General features: G+C 31.3%; 3 protein-coding genes and 1 long non-coding RNA gene across 12 annotated transcripts; 1 reads left to right on the top strand and 3 right to left on the bottom strand.

Annotated features, from left to right (window-relative positions):
• Window positions 1–955: 955 nt before the first annotated feature.
• Window positions 956–3,285, top strand: LOC100799220 (uncharacterized). Its single transcript, XM_003540848.4, has 2 exons — window positions 956–1,351; window positions 2,211–3,285. The coding sequence occupies exons 1-2, from the start codon at window positions 1,079–1,081 to the stop codon at window positions 3,051–3,053; spliced, it is 1,116 nt and encodes a 371-aa protein (XP_003540896.1). The 5' UTR covers window positions 956–1,078; the 3' UTR covers window positions 3,054–3,285.
• Window positions 3,286–4,851: 1,566 nt separating this feature from the next.
• Window positions 4,852–9,468, bottom strand: LOC100798168 (probable CDP-diacylglycerol--inositol 3-phosphatidyltransferase 2). Of its 8 annotated transcripts, XM_041007401.1 has the most exons (12): window positions 7,994–8,080; window positions 7,846–7,895; window positions 7,376–7,541; window positions 7,209–7,274; window positions 6,970–7,126; window positions 6,761–6,800; window positions 6,595–6,639; window positions 6,443–6,508; window positions 6,212–6,326; window positions 6,075–6,131; window positions 5,884–5,982; window positions 4,852–5,197 (listed from the first exon to the last, which is right to left on the bottom strand). In XM_041007401.1, exons 5-12 carry the CDS (start codon window positions 7,076–7,078, stop codon window positions 5,138–5,140), a joined length of 591 nt encoding a protein of 196 aa, XP_040863335.1. In that variant the 5' UTR covers window positions 7,079–7,126; window positions 7,209–7,274; window positions 7,376–7,541; window positions 7,846–7,895; window positions 7,994–8,080; the 3' UTR covers window positions 4,852–5,137. The 8 variants fall into 8 exon arrangements, 7 of the variants coding, with proteins under 7 accessions (XP_040863335.1, XP_006592072.1, XP_003540895.1 ...); XM_006592009.4 differs by lacking the exons at window positions 6,970–7,126; window positions 7,209–7,274; window positions 7,376–7,541 and adding exons at window positions 8,484–8,613; window positions 9,220–9,442 and having other exon boundaries at window positions 7,994–8,078; XM_003540847.5 differs by lacking the exons at window positions 6,970–7,126; window positions 7,209–7,274; window positions 7,376–7,541 and adding exons at window positions 8,484–8,613; window positions 9,184–9,438 and having other exon boundaries at window positions 7,994–8,078.
• Window positions 9,469–16,895: 7,427 nt separating this feature from the next.
• On the bottom strand, window positions 16,896–19,223 carry LOC100813629 (probable BOI-related E3 ubiquitin-protein ligase 3). 2 transcript variants are annotated; one of them, XM_006592008.4, is made up of 3 exons: window positions 18,913–19,113; window positions 18,037–18,565; window positions 16,896–17,923 (listed from the first exon to the last, which is right to left on the bottom strand). In XM_006592008.4, the coding sequence occupies exons 2-3, from the start codon at window positions 18,325–18,327 to the stop codon at window positions 17,348–17,350; spliced, it is 867 nt and encodes a 288-aa protein (XP_006592071.1). In that variant the 5' UTR covers window positions 18,328–18,565; window positions 18,913–19,113; the 3' UTR covers window positions 16,896–17,347. The 2 variants fall into 2 exon arrangements, with proteins under 2 accessions (XP_006592071.1, XP_040863329.1); XM_041007395.1 differs by having other exon boundaries at window positions 18,037–19,223.
• Window positions 19,224–21,049: 1,826 nt separating this feature from the next.
• LOC106795236 (uncharacterized) lies at window positions 21,050–22,782 on the bottom strand. Its single transcript, XR_001383721.3, has 2 exons — window positions 21,691–22,782; window positions 21,050–21,534 (listed from the first exon to the last, which is right to left on the bottom strand). It is a non-coding gene; the product is annotated as an uncharacterized lncRNA (long non-coding RNA).
• Window positions 22,783–24,977: the final 2,195 nt, after the last annotated feature.

Here is a 24,977-nt window from a genome sequence, read left to right as displayed (position 1 = left end):
CATTGCTCCACACTATCTCCTCTTTACTTCTCCCGTATAGGTGCCTTTGGTTTTCTGTTGACCATTCACATAGTGTAGGTGCTCACATAGTTGAGCTACTAGGTCAGATAATATAAATTTTTTGAGAAAGATCTCATATTTGAAAATAGAAAAACGTTATGATAGAAAAATGTAGGTATTTTATTAATAAATATTTTACATTTATAACATCATGAAAAAAAATAACTTTTGTTATTCGTGAATATTTAAAGGAAAAAATTATTCAATACTTTTTTATAATAAAAACATTACAATAAAATGTGATTTGTTAAAAGTGTAAGTAGTCAAAGAAAAGAAAGCAAAATAGAAAAATTACAAACACAAAAAGGGAGCCCCTAAAGACTCTTCTCCTTGAGAACAAGTAACCTGTCATTCGATAAGGCACCAAGGTTAGCTAAGAAGTGAACACAAAAATATCCCTCTCCCAGCTTATGTTTCACTTCTAAAAAAATGAAATCTTAACATTTATTACATATGTGCATGTATTTTATCACTAATATACTCATTAATTTTTTAAATGACAATTATAAATACAATTTATAACAAAAATTTAAACCAAATAAATAAAAATAAAAATAGTTATAGATGTAGAATATTACTTAAAATAAGTTTAGAAAAATATAAATAATTAAATTTATCCTTAAAAAATATAATGTCATGATAAATTGATCTAAGAAAACAAAAAGTAAACAAATTTATTATTTTAAATGAGTAAAAAATATGACAAATAACTATATGGTTAAATTTATATGATTATTTTGTTTAAAATTTAATAATAAATTATATTTCTAGAATTAATTTGATGTTAAATTATAAAATTTATGGAGTAAAATTTATCATTAAATTAATTTAAATTTTTTATTTTTTAGAAATGAAGGGTGAGAATTAAAACCTTAAATAGTAACGAAAGAGCACTAAAGTAGAAGTCTAGAAGGGGGAAAGAGGTGTAGAGCAAGTGTTTAGGTTTCTGTGCACAGTAGAGAGTTTATCCAATCAAATAAACCCAAACCAAGCCGTCTCTTCATTTCCGATAGAAGCCATGGATAGGCTTCTATCTTCTTGTTCTTCTTCCCTTAACACCAATCTCAAGCCCTTTTCTCTTCTCCCTCGATTTGACTCCGTCAGATTCAACCCTTTCTCATCAACGCGCTGTTCCTTCACCTCAATTTCATCCAAGCATGAAACCCCACCTCCATTATCGTCTTCTCCTCCAAAAACCCTACCACCCCTTTCCCCCTCTCCACTCATTCATTTTCATGCCTCCGTGCCCCCATCCCAACCCCTCACTCCGAATAATTTCCAAAATCCAAAGGTATGAACTTTCTGTTATTCATGATTGCTGCTTAGATCTCGTCTGTGTTTCATGCTGCATGCTCATTACATCCAATATCATGCTCATTTTCAAGTTATTATATCATAAACCGTATTTATAGAGTATCCTCCTTCTGATTTCAATCTTCAATCAAAAGCATCTAACCTTGTATTGGTCTATTTGGAATCTCTATAATTTTAGTATTATGCTAAGTAACATTTTCTATTAATGTGCTTCATTCCGTTACTCTTTTTATTCTATTTTTTGCAGCAAAATTATTGAAAGGGGATAAATTACTCATTTACTCTCTTACTTTTGTAAAATGCCGGGAGATTTCTTATGCATGCATAAGTATGTTATATTCTGAAGGCCGGCTTTCATCTAATTTGCATGTATGTTGAAACTTAAAACTTAAGGTGTTACGTTTCTTATGTACTATATATATAGCAGTTTTGATACTGATACTTTAATCTGCAGCTCTGTTTTGGTAATACGGTTTGTTGCTGGTATCAAATTGAATCATAACCAAACTTAGCTTTTTAATCACGTGTTTTCTAAAGTAAAACACGATCATTAACATTCTTGTTGAATCGGGTGTAACTGAGTTGAAACCTGGATATGCATGTAATGCTTCACTGAAAGGTTACACTGTTGAAAGAGGTGAGTTTGACCTGGCCGTATGTTATTATTACTGATATTCACGAATCATGATATGTTTTGGTTTCAAGTTTTTTATTTTTTCGCTGAAGGTTACAAGGGTTTTTATTATATAGACTCAATGCACGCAGTTATTGCCTTTTAGAGGTTTGAACATTCCAGTGAAGCTTAAAAAATATCATTTGCTATGTTTTTTTCTCAGGCAATAACAGCTCGAACGTTTGCAATACTCTCTTCTCTTGTTTTGCTCTTAATCCAACCAGCTTTTGCTCCGGCAGCTTTTGCCACGTTTCAAAATGCTGCCAAGACTGGTGGCCCTGCTGCTGCCGCAGTTGGTGGAAAACTAATCCGCACTGAGCTTCTAACTAGTGCTTGGACTGGTTTCTTTGCTGGCTGCTTGCACACACTGTCAGGGCCTGACCACCTTGCAGCTTTGGCTCCATTGTCAATTGGCCGAACCCGAATGGAGAGTGCTGCTGTTGGAGCCCTTTGGGGTTGTGGCCATGATGCCGGTCAAGTTATCTTTGGCTTAATATTTTTGCTCTTAAAAGATCGACTTCACATTGAAATTATCCGAACTTGGGGCACCCGAGTGGTTGGCCTTACCCTGCTAGTAATTGGTGCTATGGGAATTAAGGAAGCTTCAGAAGTGCCTACCCCGTGTGTTGCCTTAGAAAATGGTGAATGTGATGTCAGTGTCTATGAATCACGCGATAGTAATCCTGTTGTAGGAAAGAAGAAGATTGGTTTTGCTACTTTTGCCACTGGAATAGTTCACGGACTGCAACCAGATGCATTGATGATGGTGTTGCCTGCCCTTGCTCTACCCTCACGCTTGGCTGGTGCTGCATTTCTCATCATGTTCTTACTTGGAACTGTTGTTGCAATGGGGAGCTATACGGTATTTATCGGTTCATGTAGCGAGGCACTAAAAGATAGAGTACCTAGAATAACTGAGAAACTCACTTGGGCTTCTTCTCTTATTGCAATAGCCCTCGGATTTGCCATCATCATTAGCCAGTTTTTTGGGTTTAGCCTGTATTAGTAAACTTTATTCAGCCAGGGACCTTTTTTATGAACATCGTTTTGGTGTCTAGAAAAAAGTAGGGACGTTAGAGAGAAATTTGATTGTTTGGAGCAAGGTCATTATTTATGCAAGATTTTGATTGTCTATTATTTGACTACGTTTGTGAATGTATATATCGGGTAGGTTCAATTACTCTACTGCCAAGAACTATGTTGCTGTTTCATTTGAAGATTTCGATTGATTTTACCAATATTCTGTTTATGCATATGTATTCTCATGCAGTAGTAGTTTGTTACTGAATTATACGAGTGCTTCATAACGTTATACTAGTATTATGTAGGCAGGGTTAAAATTTAGTCATTGCTTTTCAAAAGGGGTAATATTATTGTATCATATAGCTCTTTCACGGGTTTTCTTGTAAAAGTCGAGTTGGAAACCCGTATATTTCAAAAGGTAAAAATATTATATTGTACCTTATGTTTCCATGAAGTGTACCCGATGAAGCGCAGTGTAGCCAGAAAGCAGGAGTATATTCATGGAGGGTTAAGTAAGCAACTCCAAACTGGTACGTGGTATGAAATTCTTGAAAATTATAAGATGTTTGATATTAATAACACAACACATATCGTGTATACTAATATAAAATGGTATAAAAAAATGTAAACACTAAATTAAAATAAGCAGATATTAATATTTGTAAGTCAATTATAATCTTTAGACGTAATAACATGTTATTCAAATGATGATTACGATTTCGTATCTGTATTAGTCTTAATATTTTAAAAAATAGATAGAGGATATAACTTTTCTGGGAATCTTGTGTACTAGTTATCTTGCTCAAGCAAGATATGTTCTCTATATATATATGCATTATGAAGACAAATAGGAGGATGAAATTATAATGTTATAACTTTGATAATTATTATAAAATTTTATAACTTTCAACAAAATAATATTTTTTTAAAATTTACTAGTGGATCGAAAGTTCTTTTTACATAAATTATATACGTAAAATTTCATATTAATCCAAAATCATTTGATACCCATTAATATATATTAAAGTCGATGTAACATAAACATTTTAAATATATTAAAATATGAATAATTTGATTATCTTTTTATTGTTGTTAAAATTTGACAAAAACGATCTTAATAATATTTAAATATAATTCAATGGTTGAATCAATAAAAATTAAATTTTATATTAAGTTACAAAAATTAGTGTAATAATTGTTAAAGTTACATTAGTATGATTTGATCTATATATATGTGTGTGAAAGGATAAATATCCATTTTGGTTTTGATAATATTAGGGATCGACAAATTGATTCTTGAAAGTTGTAAAATTTAAATTTAATTCTCAAATATATAAAAAGTGTGACAAATTAATCCTTAAGATAATTTATTGACAAATTGATCCCTAAATTTTATAAATGAATGTTAAATTAATCCTTAAAAAATATAATTTATTATTAAATTGATTTTTAAGCATTACAACTTAAAAATAAAATGATCTCACAAATTAAATAATAAAATTAACCTACCGCACATTTTATACACTAAATTTGAATTTTCATCTTTTATGAACCAATTTATTAGTATCTCACTTTCAAAAACTAAAATGGATATTCACACTGTATGAAATGATGCACGACATGAATGGTTCAGCTGTTTTATCGTATCCTGCAAGCCCTGTGCCACACTAATATCAATTTGCCACATTCTGTGTGTGTGAAATAAAGGCGTTTTTCAGTTTATACACCCCCACCCCATCCCACCCGAGAGAGAATATATATGTAAGTACACAATCAGCCAATCCTATAAAGGTATTTGCAAATTCAAAACTGAACAAATCTTTCTTAGCGTCGCAGTGTGATTAACAGCGGCTAAACAAAAAAGCACTGAACATTGCGCTACAGAATCTTTCAGCTATATGGAAAGGTAGATTCTTTAGTTCAGTATGTTCTTTTTCTTTCATTACAAATTATAGAAAACCGAACAATTCAATCCCAATTGCCATCTGGGATAATTCATATTAATCTTTGAGCGCACAACTTGGTACTGAAAAACAAAGATAAGGGATTCGGGTCGTGGAAGAAATATCAGTTCTTATGTTTTTTTTCGATGTCATAAAGCACACATGCATCTGATGCTGTCTTCATCTGAAATCACAAGAGCGTAATTAATGAACAACTAAATAATAATCAAAAGCATCAGATCAACACATGAAGAATCAGTTCTTATTCCAAGACTCTATATAGCTAGAATGTAAAGAAAACTCTTTTCAATTCCCAAGTCATAATATTAAGTTAATGAGCCATTCTAAAGAGTTAAGCAAGAGTGCATTGAGGAGGCACCACGGAACCTGCTAGTTACTGAATGTGCTGGATCTTAATCCACATTTGAACTAATGTCATCATCTGCAGTATAATACATTTTTAAAACTGTACTAAATAGAATACAGTTTATGAAGTTTTGTGCTGACTTAAAATATAAAAACTTGATTGCATGTGAATTTCTTTTCTTTTTTTTGTTTGGGAAAAAGATTAGCTTGTGATAATTACACCAAAAAGAAAACTAGAATGCACAGGATTTTTAAGATTCTAAATTTTATTCTACTGTGATACTTGCAGGATGAATATTCCAAATAAAAAATATAAACAATTTAGTGCCACTCTATTTTTTTGGACTTTGGATTTTCTTTTCTTCCCTGATGTGTTGCTTCTTTTTAATAGTTTTTGGTTCCTCATCTTTTCATTATGGAGTAGGGTGGTCAAAATCTAAATATATATATATATATAGCACCTAATCATAAAAAATATCCAGAATATATATATTACATTCGAACCTGGATAACATTTATAATTTGCTTGGCTGCCCATCCAAATAAACTAGAACCCATTAGGAGAGAAAGTAATGATATCTTTTGTAAATTACTTGATATAACCTGGAAATAGAAAAAATTGAGAAACTATGATGCTCACAGCAAATGAAACATCTTAGATAATCTAACAGCAGTAGGCTGTAGGGAGCACTTACGTCCACCAGTTTCTGTGTTTGATTCTCCACAAGATAAAACAGGATTAAGTAAAGAACCTATAGAAAGGATACAACAGGATTAAGTAAAGAACCCATAAAGGATTAAGTAAACAGGATTAGGATGGCATTACACTTGCCTCACATGAGACACAGCAGTAAGCCATAAACATCCTATTTCCATAGTATGCCCTGAAAAGCCAGCTGCTGCTGTCTTTTACATCTTTATGACTAGTCTTTCCCGTCAAGAAAGTGCTGCATTTAATGTTAAAAAAAATCAAAATATGAACTCTCCATCAAGACTAAAACCAGTAACTGCAGAATTATACAATTAGAGTTAGAGGAGAAAAAACAGAGTTGACATGCATTACCTGTACATTTGCAGCCAGTGGCTGGCAATATCTAAAGCAAGCAATGACAAGAAGATAAGGCTAGGCCTTTACACAAGTTCAACCCAAAAGTCAGGTGTACATGCTTGAAATTACAGCGACTGAAATACAACTTGAAAGGGAAAATATCTTACTTGTACAGTTGGGAAAGGACTACAAGTAGACAAGCAGTGCTAATTCTGGTATTAAGGAAGCCACATCAATTCAAAGCACACAAGAATTGAACATAAAGGAGCTATAACAGCATCAATCATCACATTTTCTTTGGTCTGCATGCATAAAGAGAGAGCAGAGAATAACCTGTCTGTTACCATGTCCAGCACAGCTCCAAAGGTTGACACTGAATCAAGAAAATAACAATAAAAATAAAAAGTGTTAGATTAATATATTTATTTATCATACGGAATAATTGTCTTTTCATAATAAAAATAAAGAATTTAGGGAGATGGGTAATTATCCCAATTCCACATTTAGGGCATGCTACAAGCTTGGCTTATAGTGGTACTTACACATTACATACCAATGAAAGACCACTAGCAGAAAATTTGAACCCAAGACCTTTTTCGTCAATGATGGTTGATCATACCAATTAAGCCAACTCTCTTTAGTCTTTAGCATATATGCCACGTTATCCTTCTATTTTCTTGTTTAATACTTGCTTATGGCCTACCAAGTGTTTTATTAAAAAATGTGAAAGTCTAACAGTCAACAGAATTCAATCATGGAAACAAAACAAAACATCCTTAACCTTGGCAGTCAGCACATGATGAATCCACATTTGGTGGACACTTTATATCTTCATCTAAATTTGCCACTAAATAACCCATAGTTAAGTGAAAAGTAGTAGAAAAATACATATATGTGTCCTCTTTAGCATGAACCTTACGAATGTGTGAAAATCAGTATTATTATTACCTGAAATTCATACTGTAAATGTGTCTCAAAGAAATATCTAAGCAAATTATAGCTGTGATATATTGGCATTCCCTCAGTTTCGAACTGATTTTCCAGATTTAAAGTTCCAGACGATTTTGAAGGACTCAATAATCAGTAAAAGAGTCAGCAAAAAACCAAACTTTACCTGTTGTCACAAAGCAGAAGGAAGCTAAGGGTACAAAAAAAATTAACAGAGAGATCATAATCAGAATGCTCTATAAACCACAAGGAGTCAAAACACAGTTATCCCTCAATTAATTGACCAACTTTTGCCCAAGAAGGTGATTGTGATGTATGCAAATTTGCAAATGCAATAGCATCCATTGTGAACATAGATAAATTGTGGTCAAGGATTTTCTAAGTTGGGCATTGACATTATTTATGAATTCAATAAGAAAACCTTAACGGATAAACGTATTGCGATCTGACATCAATAAAAAAGTTTATACCTTGATTGAATTTGCGGGCACACCAGCCATCAACAGCATCACATACAAAGCTGGCAATGTGAATTCAGCCAAATTATGTCCCGCATTCCATAAACATAAATGACAAAAAAGCTCAATACCAAAGAAAGTCCATAAAATGGTATCCCACCTTAAAAAATAGAGAATAGAGAATAAGATTTTGTTTGATAAACATTGGGAGAAGGCAAAACAGTTTAAAAGAACCCGCATGTATCCTGCATCACCATGGACATGGTCAGGAGTTAAGACAATGTATTCACAGAAAACTATGAGCCAGAAGTTGAGTAAAATCTCCTGAAATTAAACAATCCAATAATAAACAGTGTTACTCTAGTTACAATATTAAACATCCATTTGTTTAAAACAACAGTTGCTAACACATGGTATAATCAAATAAAGAGTGCCAAAGCCTCACGTTCTCCAAAAAAACAAAAATGTTCCTGGATAAATTTTCTGTATCACTCTGTTCATCTGTCCTAAATCAGAGTTATATCCCATTATTTTTATCAACACAGATTAAGTATTAGAGCACACCATTGCTTCTGCATTATTTAAGTACTAACTACTAAGTAAACAAAGAAAACAAAAATAAATATCCAGCAGTATAACTAAATACCCACCAATTATATTAGGAATGTAAAGGTACACAGACAATTTACTGGATCTTTGTCCTGGTTTCTTGGCCATTGAAGCTTCTTTTTATTCTAAAAACTTGACTAATAAGTACAGGATTGCCAATCAAACATTCACCTGCATACATAGTTTCCAGTAAGAAATCCATCCAAATCTACAAAGCCACGTGCTCACATAGATACTCCCATCCTATGTCATGCACATATAAGCATAACCATAATGGAAGGTGCATTAAGTCGCAATCATCTACCTAACCTAACTATTCATCCAGATACATAAATAATAAAAACTAAACATCAAAGTCAACATCTGATAATGAAGTTCCTTAGCATATATTCTTTGCTACAGAAACAAGCAAATAAATACTAATTCTCCTCTCCACAATAAGTTAACCTTCAAATAGCAGTTACAGGCAACCTAAATATTAGTTCAATCTATTTTATTTTTTTATGTTGTGAATTCAATTTGCAAAAAGTCAAATCAGAAATCGATGCCAAATCAAAAGTGCTCCTAATTCAAATCTACAAGTCTCGAAATCAAAAGTTCGTTGCACAAGTGCATTGACAACGGTGACTCCTAACACGCTAGAAATTCGAAGGGAAACGATTATTCTCGAATGATATAAACTAAAAGTGAAATGCAGGGAAAGGAATTGAAAGAAATAGAAGAGAGAAAAATATACGATACCGGTGGCGAGGGAGGATTATGAAGCACTGTACATACTTTTGCAGAAGCGGTGGCGGAATGCGCGACAGATCGGGGAAGGGATGCACCGGCGAAGGGAGATTGGAAGAGATTCGGGGAAGAGAAGTTAGCGTAGTATACGTTCAGAGACAACAACAAAAAGAGTACAAGGGCTTTTCTTTTTTTACTGAAAAATGAAAATTTGTAATTACAACGGGGGTGCATTTTGAAAATTTATTCAGAATACCAAAGTTACGATGAGATATGTATAATTGTTGTTTATAAAAAAAATTGTAAGAACATTGTAAAAAGTATATAACTTTTTTTTTTCCAAAATAAAATAAAGTCATGAAGTGTAATACGACTTTTGCTTTTCGGACTTTATTTATAAGTCGTGAATTGTAAATGGGTAATACAACTCTCACTTTTTTTTTCTTGAGTTATTAATTCATTAATGTTCATCAAAAGAAAATTCGAGTTATTGATTAATGTTTCTGCCGTATCTTTTTTCGTGGGTTGTAGCTTGTGCTCTTAGCTCCTTCATCTTCATGGCCATCATGTGTTTTAACTTATTTAATTTTCAATTAAGATTTGCACATTGGTGGTTAGATAGGCGATTCCAAAATATTGTTTAGAAATAGACATGGCAAGAAAACCCGTACCCGTGGGTACCCGTCCGAATCCGTCCTAATTTTGACGGGTAATACTCGAGTTGATCGGGTATGGGTTCGGGTTTGGGTTTTTCCCGATAACAAAAAGTCGGGTACGGGTACGGGTATGGGATTATTAGACCCGTCCCGACCCCGAACCCGCCCCGCCACTTAAAATCTTTAGAATTTTTGCATAATTTAATCAAAAGACATATAATTTTTATTAGTAGTTAATTTTATTTTAGAATTTTTACATAATTTAATATTACTTTCTTAACTATTTATGTAGACACGCACGTTATAATAAATTTATTGATATATAAGTAGTTAAAAATAAATGTTTAACAATCAATTTATTTTTTTCTAAAATCAAATTTTTAATATTTTTTTTACAAAAAAAAAATATATTTTTCTAAATAGTGTGTGGAATGGGGTTGGGGATACCTATACCCGACGGGGATGGGACAATAAACTCAAACCCGTCGAGTATCGGGTACAGGTATGAGGATATGTTGAGGAGTCGGGGTAAGGGATTGGGGAGATAATATTCATATCCGATCCGTCCCATTGCCATGTCTATTTAGAAATTAGTATTACTATTCTTAGCTATAACATTAAATATACTCGCAAAAATATAATTTCATAATACAGTTAGACCACTGAAAGTTTTAGTTAGATGATTAAATATATTTATGATAATATAGTTAGAGCATTAAACAAATAGATTTTATTGGTAAGCATTTCATAATATAAATTAATTGAAATTAAAAAAAATATTTGATATTAAACATTTTTAATTATATAAGAATTAGAAATAACTATTATTTTAAAATAACAAGTAAGATCAATCTTCTTCCAGTTCTTTATGTTTTGATAAATATCTACAACAACTAAAATATATCTTTTTTTTTTCTAACGAATCTTCAAGTAAATTGAATAAGTACCAATAAAAAAAATTTAATGTTCAAGTTAATTCGTCCTTAGTAAAACTTATTGGATAATTAAAAAATAACTTTATTTGTAGTGCATCCATTTATTTATTATTATTTATTTATAATGTTGGTGAGATCGAACATTTGTGTGTTGTTATGAATTACCATAGAGATCAAATTTATATCTTTTTATGATGTATTTGGAAGGGTGGAGTGGAGAGAAAATAGGGAGGAATGAGTGATAACAAACGAAATATAAGAAATGAAGTGCGTTTGATATAGGAGAAATAGAAAAAAAATTGTACATATCTTTGGTCCAAGGGATAATATTTATCAAGTATTTGTACTTGGTTCAAGAGAAGTTATTCTTAGCATGTGTATTAAAGCTTACCTCACTTTCCATCCATCGAGATTATGGATAAGCTAATGCACGATTGTTTTGGTTTTTTGAGTTTAAATTTTGAGTATATAATTAAGTTAATTGCTTGAAGGTAAAATTGTATTGTTTATAGTGTTTACATGCAGTTGAAACAATTGTCTGATTTAGAGAATACTTTATGATCTACAACAGGAGTGTACATATAGATCAATTCAGATTGAATTGTTTTCTAATTGTATTATTTTTTGAACTGAATTAGTTGGATTAAATAAAACTGATTTGTTTTTTTTAAATAAGTTCAGTTTGAAATAAACTTATTTCAAACTGATTTTAAAACAAGTTCGATTCAATTAATTACCAAATATGTTTTTTATAAAATTGGAATAGTTTTAAAAATATAATTTGAAAATCAGATTTGAGATCGATTTGGTTCTCAAAATCAATTTAAAATTGGTTTCAAATCGATTATTTAAAACAACTTCATTCGAAATTGATTTTAACAAATGAACCTCTTCATAGGTGATTTATAGTGCACTACTTTTTAACTACCATTAGATTCTCCTAAAAAAAAAAAAAATAATTGCAATTCCCACTGGTCTCCACAGCCTCTCTCCGCCACTGCAACACCATTCTTCATGAACTCAAACTTCTCCAAAGATACGATGACAATGTATTGCAAAAAGAAAAAAGAAAACAAAAAGAAATCAAGTAATAGAGGATCTTAAACAGCTTACCAAGCTACGATTATTGAAGTATATTTCACCTCCTACGCCACTAGAAATCGTCTTCAACAACAGAGAGGTGGTCGGTGGCAGGATTACACAAGGGAAGAATAATCTGATTTGGTAGATGTAAAATATACCTATTAACATCAGATTAATCCAATGACCAAAATTTATGATTCATAATCGACTACTTATCAAGTAGTCTACGGAAGTAATGACCTAGTCTACATAGTAAAAAAAAAAGATTACCTTGTTCATTAAGTTTAATTGTGTTGAGTGCTTTGTTTCGACGGTGCGAGAAGTTTGTTTACCTAAGTCATATTTAAAATAATTTTTAATTGATCAATAATACAAAATATTTTACAATAACAATACATAAAAGTTAAACTCAATTTTTTTAAATTATATATTAATATTTTTTTATGTAAAGGTTTATCTACTTTTAAAATAAATAAATATATTTGAAATATATTCTTTTGTAATTTAACTGTTATTATTTTAAAATTTATCTGTATTTATTTTTTAAACTAATTATTTTTAACTTTGATACATTTTTGTGGTGAAAGTAATGAAATATGATAAGTTCCATATCGAATAACGATAGTGTTGAAATATACTATAAAAATGAGCAATAATTACAATTTATTATATATATAATAAATTTATTAATTTTAAAAATAATTATCTTAACATAATTCAAACGATAATTTAATAACAGTATAAAAATAGATAATTTAATAACAGTATAAAAATAGATAATCATAAAAGTTATTTAAATTATAAAAAGTTTAAACAAGTTAACTGATCTCTTTCATTTATTTTCCGTGACTCTCCTGTGTCAAAATCACAACTCTCATTTTTTCAGTCAGTCGCTCCTATATACCCAACTCTCTTATCTCATAACCTCAGCTTTTATTTTTTACGGCCACCTTCCTTCACCCTATTTCCCGCTATCAAAACCCCAACTTGTTCTTTTTAAGGCTTGAGATTTCGACAATTAACTATTGAGAAATTAATCCTTATAAATAAGATTGTTTGCAGTTGATATATAATTTCAAAATTTAACCTTCTTTTTAGTCACATTATATTGAATTGATCCCTTTAAAGATTCAAAATTTTCTTATGTTTATTCTCATTCAATTTTTTTAATTCTGTTTAAAGTAATCTATGATCGAAACATTTTTGATAATTTTTTTAAAAGAGGTATTTGTTTGCAGTTCACATAGTTTAAATAATATTTCAAACTACTAATCAAAACAGATTTTAAAAAATGAAATAAAAAATAATAATAACTGAAAATGGGATAGTTTTACTCAATCTAACTAGACTTTGATTGGATCCATCTATTTGCAAATTTCTAAGTCTAAATGGGCAGACATCATCAGTATAAAATATCAATGGTATCTTCCAAAAATGAATAGACTACACTATTCAGTGTCCACCATCACCAGCTCAAATTGCTGACTACTATTTGAGAAAACTGAAAACTGCTGCCATCACAATTCACAAATAGTAGTGGTTTATTAACCATGTATGGAAATTAAATTTGGGCTATGGTGCTAGCTAGGCATATCGCAAATGGCAATGGCTCATTATATTAGGGTTATTTTTTCAATAAGAATAGACAAGAAATAAAAAAAAATCTAAATATGAATTTATTAGGCACTCTATGAGACTATGGCACTGTTTTTCTCTTTCCCAGCTAGATAAACATAACATTTTTTTGTTAATGATTTTTAACAGATTACATGTACATAATTAAAGTTGGTGGACAGTTAAGAAGACAATGAATGTTGGTATGCATGGTAAAAATGAAACAGTGACCAGGTTACAAAAAGTTTTAAAAAAAACGTATTTAGAAAGTATGAAAATGAATCAAAACCAAAATGCTGATATGGGCTAAAATCAAAAGTGATAAATTAATAATATCATTTATGCGGTGTAAATACAATAACAAAAAAATGACAATTAAATAAAGTGTTGAAATTAACAAGTTTGATTTTATATATTATAAGAGGTTGTCTAACTTAATCAAATAAAAATGAAGTTAAACAATCGTAAATAATTAGTGCAATTAAAAATATTGTTTCAACCATATTTAAGTGCATACAGATTTTCACTAATAATTTAGAATAAGATTATTTAACTTCATTTTTATTTTGAGTAAGTTAGATAATATTATAAATAAATTATCACTTAACAGTATCAAGAGATGATGTATTATGAAATTAAGACTGGTAAACAATTAAGAAGATAATGAATGCTGGTATGCAATGGCATATGCTACCGTTACTTAAGCAAGGAAAAGTTAAGATGGTGATGAGCTTAAAATAAAATAAAATAACTATTTAAATTATTGAAAGGATTCAAAGCTTAATATATATAGTATACAAAAAATATACTTGATGGTGTATATTCAAAAGTCACCAAACAGTTGCTTTGAGAAGGATTTCTATATTCAAAAGTCACATTAAATTAAGTGGTAGTGCAGGTGAGTTGGTTAGGGGAGGAACATGCTTGATTCCTACACAGTATATCTTTAGGAGTGGATGATGAGTTAAGTGTCTGTCTGATCCGAAATTAATTTCATAATTGACCTATAAAAGATTAAAACTTAGAAAGATACATCTAGAGTTAAAAGTCTTAATTAAGATGATTACAATATATAATCGCATTAAAATAAATTGTTTTATTAAAATATTTAAAATTTTCTTAATGTTTACTTTTTCATTAAAAAATGTTAAAATATTTGTTTGATTCTTATAGTTATCCTTAGTTTAGGTTTTAGTTATGGTGGTTAAAAAAAACTGTCACATTAAATTTAATTAATCCATTTAAATATTTAAAAGTTTCTTAATGTTTACTTTTCCATTCAAATTTTTTATTGGTTAAACTATTTATTTGATTGTTATAGTTGTTTTTATTTTAAGTTGTAGTCCTTATACGAGAAAATCATAAGTTTTGATCCATATAAAGGTTTATAAATTAAGTTTTGACTTTTCATATTAACATTGGAGAAAACTTTACCACAAAGACTTTTGGTTGTGATAAATCGTTACAAAATAATTATGTAAGGACTAATTTTATAATTTCTTTTTTGTATATGGACTAATTGTATTTTTGTTAGAAAGAAAAGTAAAAAAATAATTTGAACGAGAAGAAAAAGAAAGGAGGAAAAAAGAGTAATAGAAAGTAAAATATTTTTTTTGGGTTGTCTCCGTAGAAGAGTAAGTAAAAGGAAAGAAAAATAAAATCTCTGATTGGGTATATCAAGAACTTATTTTGATGTATGCTTCTAACAACCTCCTTTGTAATTTCTAACACAAATGTACTTTTTGAGGTGTCTGGACGGTTTTTCAAATAGGCTAAAAATCTTTATTTCATCATAGAAAGTGAGAAAAAAAAATATTTGTAAAAATCACATAAATACCCTAAATGAAAAATTATGAAATAACTAATAGTATTTTTGTCTTTCAATCGATACATACACTTCATCCTACCTTTTGTTTCCAAGAAAAGAGAGATTTTTTTTAGATGGGATCCACAACAATCTCTTCTTCCCTTCTTATTTATAGAGTTCCAAACAATGAAAGGCATATTTGGTAAGGTGTCATACATTTTGGACGTAGGTCTACAGACTCAATAAATGCCTTGCTTCTGTGTCTTCTTCCAATTTTTGACGAGAAAATGAAGCCGAACGTGGCGGAAACAAATATATATACACAAAAGAAGCATTTTTTCCCTAAAAGCTTATAAAAACAGAATATGTTCTAACAAAATTAAACTGAAGTGTCAATACATTTGTTTTCAGTTCCCATGATTTAACTTAATTTTTCAAAACACTGATCAATCTAGAAGCATAGTTTTCTTTTACTCAATCTAGAAGCGTTCTACGGTGGAACGTGTAACAAGTGATCCACCGGTGGAATTAAAATTTTATAGTGAATAATACATGAAAATAATATTAAAATAAGACAAACAATTAAATAATATTTAACGATAATGTAGAGAAAGACAATTGTGCTCCTGTTTAGTATAAGCCCAATAAGTTAAATTGTTTAATAATAAAGAAAAGTACTCGTTGGTTCCAAGAATACTTTGGATAGTGAACAATATTGTGTTCGTTCAAATCGGTAAATATAAAGGACTTTCCATCATCTGCGTGTGAATTCTGGTAAGAGGTGTTTCAAATTGGCATTTAATTGTTTATCCAAAGTTGCGTTGAGCTTAATTTATCAATATCGATAACTCTTTTCTTCACAAAGCCGGATATATTTGTTCATGTGCACCCTATACTCTAAAACTCCAGCTTGTAAAAATTATCCTTTAATTAACTCTTGTTTTCAATTTACGCTCTACAATTTATCAACAAACTCACAACAGATGAGATTTCAACGTTAGAATCTAATTCAATTGACTCTTGTATAAATAAATCAATTTGTTTAGACACATAAAACCAACACACGATCGTTGCTTGCAACAAGGATCATTGATTCAACGATCTCCTGCGGCGATGTATAAATGAATGAACAAGGATTTTGGGTTTGGAGGGAGTTGCGTAGAAGTGAGATCTGAGAGTGAAGGTTAAAATGTTCTACTTAGCTTATAATTTATAAATAATTCATTGTATAATAAAATTAATATTCTCATTGTCTCACAAATCTCAATCATCTAATCATTTAAAGTAAGATCCAGTGGTTCTAAAAGAGGATGAAAATAAAATTTTCAATTAAAAAAATACTAGTGAATGAGTAAACTACCTATTTAGGAGTTCATCGTACAATTTGCCCTCCAACTATATTAGACCCGGCCAAATCTGTGTAGACATCATCACATCATCGGTACAAAATATCAATGGTGTTTCCCAAAGATGAATAGACTATACACTAATCAATATCCACAATCACCGGCCCAAATTGCAAACCATTCTTTGAGAAAAGTGCTGTCATCACATTTCACAAATAGTAGTGACCTATTAACCATACAAAGGAACTAAATTAGGACTATTAAGTTGTTCGATTACAGATTTGCCACAGAAACAATCAAGTTATACATGGTCGTGGATGAATTTTTGGAAGGGAAAAACAAAAATCACTAATTGACCCTATATGAAAACAGAAAATTTAAAAGCAAAAGCTAAACATATTGTATTTAGCAAATTTTCTTGTACTGGTCTGGATTGTCTTTTCAATTCAAGAACAAATTAGATCTAAATACATAAAGGGCCTAAGAAAAGTAAACCAGGCATTAGAATGAAAACTTAAAAAAACCTATAGTTAAGTCTAGAAACATTGAACTCAGTGAAAATAAGTAATGTCCATACATCTTGCTGTGTATCTCAGCAGATCCATCATCCAACCATCACAGCTAAGCAATCTCTATGATCTGTTCTACTAGTATTTACTTTTTTTTTTTTTTCCGGGAATATCAATCAATCAGCCTAGAAAATGAAAGCCTGTAGTCTCATATCAGCCTAAAAAATCAAAGTCTCAACTCAATGGTAGCCTTCTTTGGTGTGCTGCAAACGGGGCATGCCTCGAGGAAAGTGTTGCAAACTTTGCAGCAAGAAAGGTGCCTGCATGGTAGAAACAGAAAGCTCGAGCTCCTAGAATGACAGCTTTTACAAACCATTACTCCTCTTCTCGTATTCTGTTCAAACTCACTCACCCCACCGCAACATTCTATACGTTTTTTCTCTTTCTCTGCTGTTGCTTCTTCTTCGTCCATCTCTTCTTTTCCCCCAGTTTCGCCACAAAAGGACACTGCATCATTTGCCACCATCCCATTGTTCAAAAAATTGCCACTTTCTGTCATTTCCTCCAATGTTTTATAGAGGGACAATGCCATGTTTTCCTTCTCTTGAGCCACTTTCTGCCACTTCATATTTTCTGCCTCTAGCTTTCTTAAATACTCTTCCAACTCCACCCTTTTCTTAATAGCTTGCGCAATTTCTTCATCTTTTTCCCTTAAAACATGAAGTGATCGAGATTCCAGTTTCTTCAACAATGCCATCACTTGTTTCCCATGCTCCCGTAGCATATATCTCAATTTCTCATCCTGCTCCATAAAAAATTAATCATCAGAACACACAGTAAATAATAATTACAATCTCAACTCACCATAATAATAGTAATAATAATAATAAAAAAAACATAAAAATTACATCTAACCTCGGATTTCATGTACTGATCAATCTCCTCCCTTTGCTTCTCAAGCTGAACAGCAAACATATGAGAATTCACGGCTTTTGAATTATAAACATGAAGATTTGGATCAACAGTTCCATGACTCGCATTATATAACTCTTTCAAATGCTGTTCTGATAGCTGCAACTGCTGTTGTTGAAGATGATTTTTCGGTTGGAAATTGATATGAGAGTCAATAAGCCCACCAGCACAAAAACCATTGTTGCAAAACGGAGAAGCAGAATTATTTGGATACCACTGTGCTTGAATGGCCATAACCTAAGCACCAATCTTTCACACCAAAGCCAACCTATAGCTTCAAAATGATCAGAACCTGAACCTTTTCCACCCTTAAATCTCCTTCAGTAACACATGCTGATGAGATTATATCTGCTGAAAGTTGAATGTTCCAAGGGTGAAAAAACTGAAAATAGTTTTTCTTTTTCCACGTTCTCACGGCAGGATATAGGGCATGGCAAATAGCGTTGTGGCAGTACTGGCTTGGCTGGTGGTGCTGTGCAAATATATATATAAAATAAAAAACTGCTTTGAATAAAACAAAATTGCTTGAACAGAAAAAGTAGTAAAAAAACTTCAGGATAGGAATCAATTAACAGTTCAAGTTTACATTTTATTATAAATAATAATATGTCACATTAATGAGGCTCAATTAATGAATGGATTTTGATTGACCAGAGAAAAAGTAACTGAAAAACTTGAAAGGAAATCAGAGAAAGAGGCTATTAGCTATAGGGTGTCGTGGAGTTTTTCTCTCTTTTGCTTTTTCTTTTTAAACTTTGTTCTTCCCGGTCCTATATGCATTTAAGAAATAGGTGCGAGATGTGGTAAGCAACAACGTACCACATGCATATTTTGTGACTAAACTATCGGGTCAGAGATTTCAGAGGCGTTTGTTCTGCTTTGAATAAATATAATAAAGGAATTGAATTCGAATTTTCAAGTAGGTGGCAAGTGAGAAAGTCACAGGAACCTGTGAAAGGGTCAGTTTTTATTGAACAACAAGACAGAGCTTTGTCAGCTCCCTCGTTTGAAAAGGAATGGATTGAAAGCATGATTTATTGGCCAGGAGAAAAAGTTAGCGTTCAATTTCTTTTGGTTGGTCGTATTTCTACGTTACTAACACCCTCTTTCCGGATTCCTAGATGTCTTTTCTTACGTTTGTTACTCGTTAATATTGCGTTGATAAGTCATAACAATGAGAATTTTTAGATAGCAAATGTTTCTTGGCTGCAATTAGTTAGTTTTTACATGCTAAAAATATCATACTTCCTCGACTAAAGAAATAACTAATTTTATATTATTAAAAAAATTAGTTATATTGTTTAATTTTTTTTTATCTCAAATAAAAAATAAGGTTATTTTTAAAGTATTTTTTTATTAGAACTTGTTATTATGAATATAAAAAAATCACTAAAAATAGAATTAAAATTAAATATTTTTTTAAAAAATAAAATTATTAAATAAGACAAAATTAATTAGATTTATTAATAAAGAAACTATAATTTAGTTTATAAGTTGGTCAAAGTTTAGATTTTGTGGAACTGACAATTCATTTTATTTTAGTGTTGAAAATTTTACATTTTTTTTAATAAACAATGTTTTTGAGCTTGCTTGTTTTAGTGGGTACTGCGTGGCCGCCGGTAATCAAATTCAGGAAGAAGATAGAAAATTTGTCTTCTATTAATTGAGTGGAATTTTTTGCATTAATAAATGTGCTTATTTAAACATTTTTTTCTTTTGCAACAGGACGTTTATTGTGAGGGAAATAATTTTCAGGATTTGCTAACACTCTTTATTGGGAATTAATAAATATTTATTAAAAATTATAGTAACATTTTGTAAAATATTTTTTGATTGCTTAATTTTTTTTATTATGTTTTGAAAGTATAATAATATCAAGTTAGGTCACTCAACAAATGTGAAGTAGAATTTATATCTGAATTCAAATATCATAATTTTAAAAAAAAATTCATAACTAACCATATTATATATCTTTGATTGAAAAAGTAAAGGATAAGGTTCTGCAAATAAGTTTAGCGCGATATCACCAAATGACTTTAAATGGGGTTCACCTTTTGCGTTGGTCGAGCTTGGAACAAGATCAGTAGTCTCCTTACTTTGAAACTAAAATGTCTAGAGCTGCCTTAATGATAGATTGTTTATCGTGACAATATGGTTTTGGCAAGCACAATAAACTACTGTAATGATAGATTGCTTGCTAATATAATGCAAACGTGATTTTGTCTAATCAAACTTTATAGATTCGACTATAAAAGTAAAATTATTTTATAAATTATAGGTTAAATTTTAATATAAAAAAATTGTTTTTGAAATTTAAATTTTTGACGTATCAATCAAAGTGCGGTTAGTGTGCGAAGACTTTATTTAAAAAGTTAATCTTCCATAGCTGAAGTCTTGATGCACACCAGAAAATAATCAATTTTTTAAGTATAAATTACTTCACTATAATTTTAATTAAAATTATATTTAAAAATAAGAAGCACTTAAAATAAAATTTGCAGACGCTCCCCCATCCAAATAGTCGTGACTGTCGTGTGATTCGGTGGTTGAAGCTTGAAAGCGTGTATTCTATTCATATAGACCATACCGTCCATCGAAAGCAAAAAAGCCAAAAGCCGAATGAACACGTAAGTCACTTGTGTTATATATGCACTGCGATTTGCAGCGCGTGTTTGAGAATCAAGCAGACACGTTAGTAAGATTAAGTTTGTTAAGTATAGATAAACGCATATGTTATATTTATTTTAACATCTTAATTTTTTTTAACAGCGGAGTATGACCCGTTTAGTATTATATCATTTTAAATTTAATATAATTTACATTTTCCCAAAAAAAAAAAAGCAGACCACAGTTAAGGATTTAATTAACTTAAAGAACTCATCACGTAAACAAAATGTCGCAAGCGTTAATTGATCCAAAATTAGTAATATTTATCCGCAATGATAGACACAAATAATAACAATCTAAATCTCTTGATTAAATAATTCAAAAGAACGAACATATCGGTGTTAGGCATAGTCAATATCCACATAGGATGATCATGATATTCTTTTGAACTTTGGACGTTACATTGGACCTATCTTCTTGGAGCCACACATGTAAACACCTTCATGGAAGCAATAGCTAGCCATGACCCACAGGCCACAACGTTGTTATTGACGCGTCCGGTGGAACCCCAAATCACGGAAACATTATTTAAACTAGTTTATATGTCAAGCCAGATGATGCTAAGGTGAACCATCTTTGCAAGTAGTTTACCGTGAGTCACTTTTAATAGCCATTAGAATCATTTTCAGCTCAGACTAAACGTGCATCATCCACACTAGATCCCTTCTCACCTTTTATTTCCTCGATCATCTTTCCTGGAGTCCTCTTCTCTGCGTGTAGTACTTGTGAACTATAGATCTCAGCACTGTCAATAGCTTTCGCATCCCTTCTCACCTAAATGTGTCACCCAATAAATTCACACCAGAGAACCAAAATGCTCTAAATGACCACACTGTAAACTAAAGCATCAAAGTAGAAAAAATGTACTAATAAACTATAAACTAATTTTCAGGAAAAAAAAAAAAAAGAAAACCACGAAACAGCATATACTTCCCCAAGAAAGGTGCCATGATTTGTGTGGAAAATCTGAATCAGAGTACCCTAGCTTGGTGCTGGCGGTGGCGAGTAATTGCGCATCAAGTGAGAGTGAAACAAGAACGAGAGAATCTGTGGAGGCAGAGGAGGGATCCAGTGTGGAGGATGCACGGTATCAATGTAAGCTGAAGATGAATCTAACGATTACTAAAAGTGGTCCACGATAAATCACTTATAAAGGTGATCCACCTTAGAGACAGTAACATCATTTTGAATAGATACATATATGCACGGATGCACACACAAAGAAATCTCGGTGTAGGAGAAAAAGTCACCAACTGTTGGTTGTATTTTTTATTAATTTTCTTTTCTAATTGGTTTCCTTTGTAAACATTAATTTGTTTTTGGTGTAAAGCGAGACAGATGGAGAAAGCACGGACAATGAACCGAATGATCATTATTCATAGAGATGAATAATTGAATATTAAGGTGTGGGAATGGACCCACGTGTTGGCCACCCACATGAACCATCTTGGGCGGTACTTGTGCAAATGAGACCAAGGGTTAAAGTCTTCCCACATTGTGTGGGTTTTATATTTGTTATGATCGTGTCATGCCAGTAATATATTCTCAAGGAAGACCCACATATCTTTCGCTTTCTCTTGTGGGTAATGGGGTTTGCTTTGCTTTGTTTCGTTTAACTCATTAAGACGTGGAGATATTCATTCCAATATGTTAGCCCCATTTCTCGTATTTGATGCAAAAAGTCTTTGGGGGTAACTTCTCAACTACGATTCTTTTTTGTTTTGTTTTTGAACCTTGAACAAAGCATTGTATAAGGTGGAACTTGTGCCGTAAAGGGCAGTCTCAACTCTCAATCCCCCGATTCAAAAAAAATTATTCGTTCAGCATCGTAATTTTAAACTTTAAGACTTTGATTTCGCACAATCATTAAACACAGGGAATTGTCGTGGAATCAAGGTAATTCTTTATAGAGTAGTGTGATTCTACCATGCATTGTTAATATATGACATTGCCGTGTAGGTAAATTAATGTAAACGTTGCGAGTTGAAATGAGAAGTCAGAGCACAACTTTTAGCTAGCAATTCCCAATTTGTAAGCCTCCATAGCATTAATCTCTACGGAATTAATGAATGAAAATAGCCACTTAGCGAGTCACATTGTTGCATAAAATACACAAACATGCAAAAAGTCAACTGGCTCTGTAATTAAAAAAAGCTAGCTTACATAGCTATTAATTTCTTCTGGTTTAAGCATAGAGCAATTAATCTTAAGTCTATATATAGATTAAGCATTTGGAAGTTAAAATCAAAACTATCTCGGCATTTTTTTTATGAAAGAACTTCGCCGGTCCCTATCGAGCAAACATAAGTAAAGGTTATACCTTATTATGTGCATGAGTGCTGGCGGCTTCTAAGAATTGTAGCTAGGTTAATTAGCATTTGCTAATTTAGTCACACACGATTAATGTTATCTTATCAGAAACCGAATTATGCAATTGGAGTTATTAATTTCCTCCATACTATATCACAAGGGCAAGCAGAGACACCACTAATCAAGCACAGAACCTACTCATCAGTCATCACACCTCACAAAATTGTTCATACATCATAGCTTTGTCCTATTTGTACTGCATTACGTACCAATCTATATACGTAGAAAAGAAATTAAGAACCATTTACTTTTTTGTTAGGTTTTCGGTGATATCAAAGATTTGACTTGGATGGGTTAATTATAGCTGATGCTTCAATGTTTTTGGGTAATCTTAGGACCACGGACCACCTCCACAATGCATAAACGTTGCCATGTGGAATTGGCCAATTATAAATTGCGTAGTCTTTCGTTCACAACAATATCATCTTCTATTGGTGAAATTGATTTGTTTGGCTTAATTATTTAAAAACTTAAAAAACTCAACTTCTTGAATCACTATGATATACTAGCTCATAGCTTTATACTATATTATTTTTTTATATGTAAAAATTGAATATAATGTTAAAAAATTTATAATAATTCATATTCCTTCTACTCAATCAACTACGTTAGATTCGGTTGATCATATATCAATCAGTATTCCGTTAATCATATATCAATCACTTTCAGCATTACCAAATATAAGGATTTTGTTTTATCATGGATCTATATATGGAGCCTGCAAATTATATTTTTTTTTTTATAGATATGCAACATCATTATCTAATATATAACAAACTGATAGTACTGTATATACATATTTTAATATTTAATTAGGTTATGGATAGCATATATAGCTACTAGCTAGGTTCAATAGCTGGCAACTTAATCTACAACAGCAGAGGATTAAAAGAGGCAAAGATAGATTGATTGAACTAGTATGTATGTAGTATCTTTTTTGGTCGGTTACCAAATCTGGTTCTTAATAATTATCAGCACACAGCTCCGACTAAGTAAAACCTCATCTGTCACATGATACAGATGCTAATATGTAATGTCATTCGTATTTAGCATTTAGTTGAGAAACAACTCATAATAGCGTCAACTGTTCCTCAATAATATCAGATTTTCTTCATTATTGTTAATATTATTTGGTTGTAAATTGTAATCCAACTCAGTAACTTACAAGTAATGACAACAAATCAGCTGGTACGTAGATAACAGGAACCACAATATTTTAACATGAAAAGTGAAAATTGAATCCCTATATATGAATAAACAAATTAAGGGCGGCACGCCCATGCATGTTCTTGACTTGACTGGTTGTTAAGAGAGTGAAATATGAATTTGTCTGGTTAGTTACTGGTTATGGTTAGTATATGTGGATGTATGATCATGTGTGGGTTGAATATTCTCATCTCATATATATATATATATATATATATATATATATATATATATTCTACATTGGAGACCGACACATGCACGCAAATCATGTGAACTATGAATTTGTCTTTTTGTGGAGGGAAGGACCTATCCCAATCCCATGCATGCTTTACTTGAATACATATTGTTCTATGAGGTCGCTTTTCTATGCCCCATAACAGTGAAAGAAAGAAAGAAATTAGAGCAAAGAGGTGAATTCTTTTGAGTGGTTCTCGTGCAACTTTGACAACACCCCCAGTTGCAATATTGCATGCTGTTTACCAGTCAATAGTCAGTAAAGCATGTCTAGAAAAAGCTGGAAGCGGATATATATGAATGATTCATTCAGTCTTTGAAGTTTGAACCAATATTTTATATCCCCTAGCTAGCTAATTCCTTTTTTTTACCTTTTTGGTCTTACAATACATATAGCTTTTTCTTTA

This window comes from Glycine max, chromosome 12 (assembly GCF_000004515.6).
Source record: "Glycine max cultivar Williams 82 chromosome 12, Glycine_max_v4.0, whole genome shotgun sequence".
NCBI lineage: Eukaryota > Viridiplantae > Streptophyta > Magnoliopsida > Fabales > Fabaceae > Glycine > Glycine max.
The sequence above is the reverse complement of the archived record's forward strand: the minus strand, read 5'-3'. Positions and strand labels throughout refer to the sequence as shown.